The sequence below is a fragment of the Clupea harengus genome, unplaced genomic scaffold (genome assembly GCF_900700415.2).
Source record: "Clupea harengus unplaced genomic scaffold, Ch_v2.0.2, whole genome shotgun sequence".
Taxonomy (NCBI): Eukaryota; Metazoa; Chordata; class Actinopteri; order Clupeiformes; family Clupeidae; genus Clupea; species Clupea harengus.
Window position 1 is genome coordinate 1 of NW_024880364.1, and position 8,108 is coordinate 8,108.

General features: G+C 42.0%; 1 protein-coding gene across 2 annotated transcripts; it reads right to left on the reverse strand.

The window, feature by feature from the left end:
* Positions 1–943: 943 nt before the first annotated feature.
* Positions 944–5,685, reverse strand: LOC122131985 (epoxide hydrolase 3). 2 transcript variants are annotated; one of them, XM_042706715.1, is made up of 7 exons: positions 5,015–5,685; positions 3,743–3,828; positions 3,478–3,635; positions 3,087–3,215; positions 2,856–2,959; positions 2,427–2,575; positions 944–2,086 (listed from the first exon to the last, which is right to left on the reverse strand). In XM_042706715.1, exons 1-7 carry the CDS (start codon positions 5,255–5,257, stop codon positions 1,777–1,779), a joined length of 1,179 nt encoding a protein of 392 aa, XP_042562649.1. In that variant the 5' UTR covers positions 5,258–5,685; the 3' UTR covers positions 944–1,776. The 2 variants fall into 2 exon arrangements, with proteins under 2 accessions (XP_042562649.1, XP_042562650.1); XM_042706716.1 differs by lacking the exon at positions 3,743–3,828 and having other exon boundaries at positions 5,015–5,094.
* Between the last annotated feature and the right edge of the window lie 2,423 nt (positions 5,686–8,108).

Genomic DNA, 8,108 nt, shown 5'->3' on the forward strand with positions numbered 1-8,108 from the left:
ACTGGGCAGTGTCCATCTCTTTTGCGTTTTCATTACAAGTTGAACAGCGCCAAACTGTGCCTCATTTTGAACCCAAAAGGGCCAACCGCGCCACTCTGCCTCCAAACAAAAAGGATCAATTTTGTGATTGGCTCAGCCATCATTCAGCGCTTGCCATAGTGTGTGTGTATTTTTGTATATCAAGACAGGTATGACAGATCTGGTTTAAAGTTTAATCTGTACATTTTGAATAGTAACTATAACAACAATAGTAAATTATGAACTGCCCACAGTGAGTGTGTTTAGACAGATATTGAATTTACGTAATAAACATATTCTCTCATTGTGGTATAAACTCGATGAATTCTATGGTTAAATGACATTGTTATCTGGAGCACTAGCATACTAGCCCACATAGAATTAGAGACAGCTAACATTAATGTTGTGAGAATTTGTAACATTCCAAGACAATGGTGGCTGTGTGCGTGTCCCTGTGTGTATGTGTAGACCCTATTTACAACTTTTTGGAAGGTACCAACTGTCCTTGACCGTCTGCATCCGTCTTGCAGAGACCCCTCCATGGATACTCGTCTCTGCACGTAGGCCCTCTCTGCCTGACCTAACCTCACACTCGTCTCTGCACGTAGGCCCTCTCTGCCTGACCTAACCTCACACTCGTCTCTGCACCTAGGCCCTCTCTGCCTGACCTAACCTCACACTCGTCTCTGCACGTAGGCCCTCTCTGCCTGACCTAACCTCACACTCGTCTCTGCAGAGTTTCTCCATGTTCACCACAACCCGATGTATTACAATCATTATATTTTCCTACACTAGTTACCCGAGACGACCTGTATATGCTGTTGCAATAAAAGCTTAAGATCATTCTTTCGCATCACAACACCATATGTATAGGCTATACTATTGGGGAAAGGAGTAAGAAAGTAGCCTACTTAGAAAACCCGGGTTTCCATCCGAAAACTTTTATTTCCATTGAAAATAGAGCTCTTCTGCTTTGTCACACCGCACCAAGTGCCAGAATTTCTGCAGAAACATTTAACATTTCAGCAAAGATGTATACATTTTTCGTGTCAGTACTTAGCAAGTTGCAAATGTATTTCATTAGATTAAATGAGATTATTAAATTGAATATGTATCATGTTAGGCATGAATGGACATTACACTCTAGGCCTAAATACATTCTCCAGAATGGAGGTGAGATGGACTATCCTGATCTCCAGTAGCTTGTTAGCTTGTCATGAAATCTAAGTGGGAACAGGCTCAAAATCACATACCCTGATTAACAATATAACTGTTAGTTCTAATGAATGTGGCTACGGCATTGTAAAACAGTTCTAACTATCTACAATTATGTATGATAAACAGCAGAAGAAACACTACAGTTTATTCCTTGAATATGCACGGTCCAGAATATTGCGATCTTGTTAGATTGTAATCTCGTCTGATGTATTCAGTTTGAAGGGAATACCCTATTGATTGGCTTTAACCATCACCTTTCACTTACCAACTTCTGCTTTGCTCTTCCCAGTTAGTGGCTTTAACCACAACTTGCTCGCATGGAAGCATGCTCTTCTTTGTGCAACAGTACACATGCACTTCTTTAAGCTGTTTTCAAAACCATGGACCCTAGTTTTATTTCACTGAACATTGAATGAAAGCGTGTTTAATCAGTACTATACAATTAAAAGAGGATTCTCCATTACTGTGATACTGTGAATATAATTGTGCAAATAGCTCCTGACACAAACACAACATCTACATCTAATCCAACACGAACGCTTAGATATGGTTACCAGCAGGTCCACTATTCAATACTTTCGCTTCTGTTCCAACTGATTCACTTCCTTCTTGTGGCAGAATGGGCAATGACACATCCATGTCTAGAAGGAAGTCCCAGATGAGTTTATTGACTGTCTCCGGCCGATCCTCCTGCACCCAGTGACTGCAGTTTGGGATGGTGTGGACAGCAACTGGACCCCTGATATAAGGACATATCCCCCCAGATGTCCCCTCCACCAGTATGCTGTCATCCTCACCCCAAATCAACATGGTGGTCACTCCTATAGCTTCATGTTTGTAGAGAGTGTCGCTGTACATAACAGAATAAGGACAGGACTCATTATGATAAAATCACTATACACTACGTTCAAGTTTGAAAGGTCCAGTCCGTGATTCAGATCAATACCCTTCTTGTAAAATTTAGCAAATTGTGACCTGTCACCTGTCAGGTCAGTGTTTTTACCCAGTCCTAGCTCTGTAAATGGGAAACCAACACAGTGGCTTGGACCGAGCCATACACTATTCCAGCCAATCAACCTTTTGCCAGAATCGCAGACTGTACCTTTAGGTTGTGCTTATAGAATGAACCTTTAAGTTGTGCTCATAGAATGAGGGGAAGAATATTGATTTTGGCAGAGCAGGTTTCTAACCTGAGGAAAGCACGAAAGTAATTAAGAGGAGGAGTGAGGCCTCCAGGTTGGGACAGGCGATACAGGTACCCATCCAGCTGGGCCTCGGTCAAACGCCTAGCCTTGTTGCTGATACCAAGGCGGGCACCACACAGCATATTACGCAGCAGCTACAGAGAGCAAAGTAGGGGGGCACAAGTGAGAAGTTGGCAGGAGAAGCTGAAATAAAGTGTTATACCGTTCAGCACTTTGAAAACTGCAAAGAGGTCCTCATAGACATCAACGTCTCTCTTGTGGTTAAGTCAAAAAAAATGAAACGTGCAGAGGAGGAGGAAGTACAAATTTAGAAAAACATGTGGGGTGCAATAGAGGAAGTGAGGTGCTGAGAGAGCAAAAGAGAGAGAGGAAGAGAAGAGATGTTGATGCTGAGTGTTAAGAGGACCGATATACTTTGAAGTCATCCAAAGAGAGCGCTATCTCTGGCAGTAGTGGCAGCTGGAAGAAGCAGGCGTGGCCCGAGCGGAGGAGCTGCTTGGGGTGTCGCAGCACCGCATCTGTTTGGGGAGAAGTTACCACAGAAGTCCAGCTCATCAAAACCCACAGAAAAGTGACGAGAAAAAGATTAAAGTGAAGATTACCTATGGATCACACAAGCCATTATGAAAGAATGAATGAGATTACCTAGCCAGGCAGCTGGGTGGGGAGCGTTCATGATGATCAGGCGCTGCACCATGTCTGGCCTCTCCAGGGCGAAATGCCAGGCTAACATTCCACCCCAGTCATGTCCCACCAAAATACACCTCGTGTGACCTGAGGAGAGAGGCTCATCAGCATTCTTTATATAATAATTGTTATTATATATACTGACTATAAGATAAAGGGTATATCTAACCACAGAAAGAGCAACAAAGCCTCCCTGTCTATGAGGCATCCACGCATCTAGACTCACTTTCAACGGGTGCATGAAAATGAACTCAGGGATCCAAGCAGAATTGTTTCAGCACATCTAATGAAGTCCAACAGTATCATTTTATTGTTGCCAACAAGGCATCCATTCCAAACATGCTCATACCCAATTCATCGATGGTGTCTCTGATGTCATACAGCAGCTTCTCCAGCGTGTATTCATCCAACTGAGAAGGTGCGTCAGAGTCTCCACAGCCTCGAAGATCCAGTGCCACTGTGTGGTATTGGCAACTAAATTCACATAACTGGTGGCGCCATGAGTACCTGACGTGATTACATTCGCATTTCAGGAAGCAAGAATAAAAAAGGTACAGAGGAACAGAGACAAAAAAAGACATTTTTGATAAACAACAACAAGGGGTAGCAATCACCAGTTTTCCGGGAATCCATGGAGGAAGAGCATAAGAGGCCTTTTGTTGTCTCCTTGGGTTACATAGTGAAACCTCAAACCTGAGCTCTGTGAGTGCGTGGAGAGACATTAAAGCAGCAGTAAGTTTCTGTTTATGTCTTTCACGTAACCATATGTCTAAAAATGTATTTCATAAATCTTATAAGAAGTGGTTACACCCGCAGAGTAGATTATCACCGCAGCGAGAGCAAGTTAAGGGGAAGTGCAAAATACCTACCACAACACCTCAGCAGTTTCATTTCTACCTGACACATAAAGTAAAGGCATATGTGCACAGGAAGCTAAGAGGATGAGAGACCTTTGTGGGGGGACTCATGAGATGACTGAGTGATCTCAAGGTAGATTGTGTATGTTGAGAGTTTAAAGGTGAACTCCACGAGTATAATCTAATACACTTTTTGTCAAATTCAGTGAACTGCTCCTCACGGTCCTCTGCCAGTACTGTGTGTGTGCTCAAAAAAAGTTAAAAGGCTTGAAGAATCACATGCCAATGATACCAAAATAGTTGTGACAGCATCTTTTACACCTCTGCAAGGGTTCATAAACTGCCCAGTGGGATCCATGCCAGTGGTTCATGTTAACTGAAGTGATAAGCCAATGGAAGAGAGCAGGTCATGAAGAGGGTCCAGTCCAAAGGAGCAAGAGAAGGTCAGCGACAGGGTAAAATTAGAAACAAAACTGGGCCAGAGAGCTGAACATTTCCTCTGACCTTTACTCCAATTTTCAAATCTGACAGAATATCAACGATTTTAAGAGTTTATTATTTGTTTTTAAGGACTTTAATTAATGTAAATATATGTCTGACCTCTTCCAGCCTCATACTACTTTCAGATTTTCAACCAGATCCTTTGATTAACTGCTCCCCTTTATCACACGAGTCCTTTTAAAATGCAAAAGTTATCTGTTATGGTGCACAAGTTAGAAAAGACTTAGAAAAGACTTCCCCTGTCACTACTACTGTTTGGCTATACTTTGGGTCAGTCTGATGTTTTTGTGGTGCCTCTTAATCTTCTTTAGCCTTTTATCTAATTTAATTGTATTGTGCTTTTAATCACTATAACTTAACCTTCTACCTCAAAGCTTTATTTTTTTCCGTTTAGGCAACAGGCAACTCTTGTCAATTTTGCATGCGTTTGTATTATAAACAAAAATTATTAACAGATGATATTAACTGGTTTCCACGTTGAATAATGTGTCAAGCAGAGAGAGGGTTAACTGAGATCAATATTCTCACCCTGCCCCAAAGGAAGCCGTGTTTCCCGAGCCGGGCATCCCTGAGACAGGCAGGTGCTTCATGCCGGACAGTCCACTGGAAGGTTTTGTAGGGGTCTCGCAAAGCTCTCCAGGTAAATCGAGTGAGAAGTAGCAGGGCGGTGATACATGCTGTGCCATAAACAAGGCTCACATACAGCAGACTCAACAACCGCAGAGACAGACGTGTCGGAATCAAAAGAAGTGTCTTGTAGAGATTGTTCATTGCAGACAATTCTGGGAGTTGTAGCCATGGAAGTCTTACAGGTCATATATATGATCCATCTTGTTTAAACTGCATGCTGCATCTGTGTCAGAAGTCAAATAAAAGTGGTTTAAAGTCGGTATCTGTCGTAGGTCCGTACTTGAGTTGTAGACCTGAAGAAATATCCTAGACCGTATGCCACGAACCCTTGCGACAGTTCAAGGGACACTGACCGGCCAGTGTCTTTGGACGTGAACAGTGGTGGACAGATCAAGGACAAAAGCTTTTCACGTCGCTGTGTCACTGGCTGATACGTTAGCCTACGAATAGGGTCGATGGCATTTTGCATTAATCAGCTAAAAAAACGAATCTGAACAATGGTTTAAAACCCCAAGGGTACAGATCCGTGTTTTTTTTCTTCAGTTTTATTTCTTTAATCCAAACAAATTCATGAACTTGAATAGGCCTGTGCACCTGCTCTCCAAAGGCACTTGCAATGTTTTGCCACGTGATGCCGCAATAGGGATACTTTTTGGAGAAGACAACGTAATATCAGTATACTAAAGGCAGTTATTAATAACTACAAAATGACCAGTTGTTGATGTTTGATAGCTCTGGGTTATATATAGGCTACAGGTGCTTTTGGACGTGTTTGGTTTAGGTCCAGAAAACCTGACGATACTATTTTTTTGTTTGAATCAGATGTAGGCCTATGTTCAGGAAATTATTTAGTTTTCAACGATATTCAAATACAATTCAAAATGTCTTGGTATTTTAATTATAAAAATGTCAAAGTTCATCTACCTTTCCGTCACGAGGGCAATAACATTTCTATTGTGTTTTAGAGTGACATTACAGTGTGTTGTCCTTACGTTCTTTGCGTTTCATCTGCGCATGACGTCATTGACGTCGAGAGGTGTTTGTTCTTGATTCTGGGAAAGAAAGCGCCCGCGCGCCTTGACAACCGAATAATAAAGGTAACCAAATGTTATTCTACATCACTAGCCAACTATTGCTATGTAATAGGATGATATTTTATCTGTGGTGTCGTTCATTGTCCTATAGTTGGTGCGTCAGACAGAATTGAAGTCGCCGTCTCGTGTGTGCTGCGCTAACAGGGAGCGAGGAGTCTTGAACGGCCTGTCGCTGCTGTTGCACCGACAGTAGCTTGTGGTTAGCTATGTGTTGTGATCATTTTACATTGCATAGGGATGTATCTGGTGTCACCGCAATCACGTCATGCTAATCTGATACCGGAAATTCATACTTAAAGTTTAGTGCATGTTAATTCTACACTGTTGTCATTGTGGTTGGAACTGTTAGCAACGACATAGCATGTTGTTTATTAGCAGCCATAGGCCATCTTCTTGGTTGCTAGCTTGGCATGTTCGCTAGCTTTTTAGTTAGCTGCGTTTTCCTTTGAGCGTAGAAGGGAATTTGGTAGAATGGCTGGTATGTACGTAATTTCACGTTTTCCTTTCGGGAATACAGAGGGATTCTACGTGTAATTCTGGAGGACATTTACGCCATGTTGCGGAAAACTTACTTGAATAATTGTGTATATAACGGCACTGTTCTGTGTTATTATTACAACACACATACTAGTAGGACTTGTGTTTTTTTCGCCAAGTTTTATACGACAGGTAAATTACGCGTATCTCCGTCATTTAATGCTTAAATGTTAGACACAATTCATGTTACGGCAAATTCGTAAGCATGCATGGGCATCATACTTAAAAAATGACGTAGCTAGCTAGCTACCAAATACTATTTTAGCCTTACCGCCAGCTACCTAGCTAGTCGGTTAGCAAGGAGCTATTTCGAAGTGTGGAAATTGTGTAGGTGCGTGAAACTAAACTTCAGAATATCGGCTGTTGTTTATTGATTTCATTATGTGGGAGCAGTATGCCTTTTCATTGATTTACGATGTGGTCAAACATTATCAATAAAGCGATATGGTCGTCTGTGCTGTTTGGATTTCAAAATAAGGACTCGGAGCAGACCGCAGTCGCCATTTTGTGCGCTCCCTGGAGGACTAGCGAGAATGGGAGAAACGTTTGCGTTGTATAGGAAACCACTGCAAGCAATCAAGACCGCGGCGGCAGATTTACTGTGAGATGTCACAGTAACACGTTATACAAAGCTAGCTACAACAGATGCATACCAGCTCGTCATGTAGCGGTTGCATGCTTCTGTTTGACAGATAGTTCAGCTAACGTTAACCTGCTAACCAGCTAATGTGGGATGTGGGAATGTTGCTTTCGGTTTGGGAATGAACCGTCTGATTATCGTTTCATTGCAGTCTTTTTAGTGTTATAACACCAACCATTTACTTTATAATATTGCATTTATAATAGTCGTTGCAGTATTTATTCTTAAAAATTGTTGCAGAGTAATGTCAGTGTGTTACGTTAACGTCAAAAGACCTTTGGACATTGGTCACATGGAGGATGTCGCAGATAACTAATATGTTTTTTAGCTAGTAAATGTTACAGGTCAGTATTGCCATCGCTCCATACAGTTGACAGGTTTCACTTAATTTACCATTCCCATCGAGGTTCTTCGATACTTGAAAGAGTTTAACTAGAGGTTTTCAATTTCGATGGAAAAAACGATGTCATTTTAGGAACTGCCGGTAGTTTATTGGGCATGTTCGTCAGCAATGACACTCGGTTAGTGAAAGCTGGTTTGCAGAGCGGGCTATTGTGCAAGCCAGGGTTTGAATAAGTTGAATTGCTCAGTGTGTAAACTTGTTTGTGTCCAAGAATCATACCCGTGTAGACCAGCATGTTCGCTGTCACGCACTGACATTGCAAGCCGGTTGCATAGGAACCGTGTCTTGTAATCTTATTTTAACCGCCAAGGAGGTCGC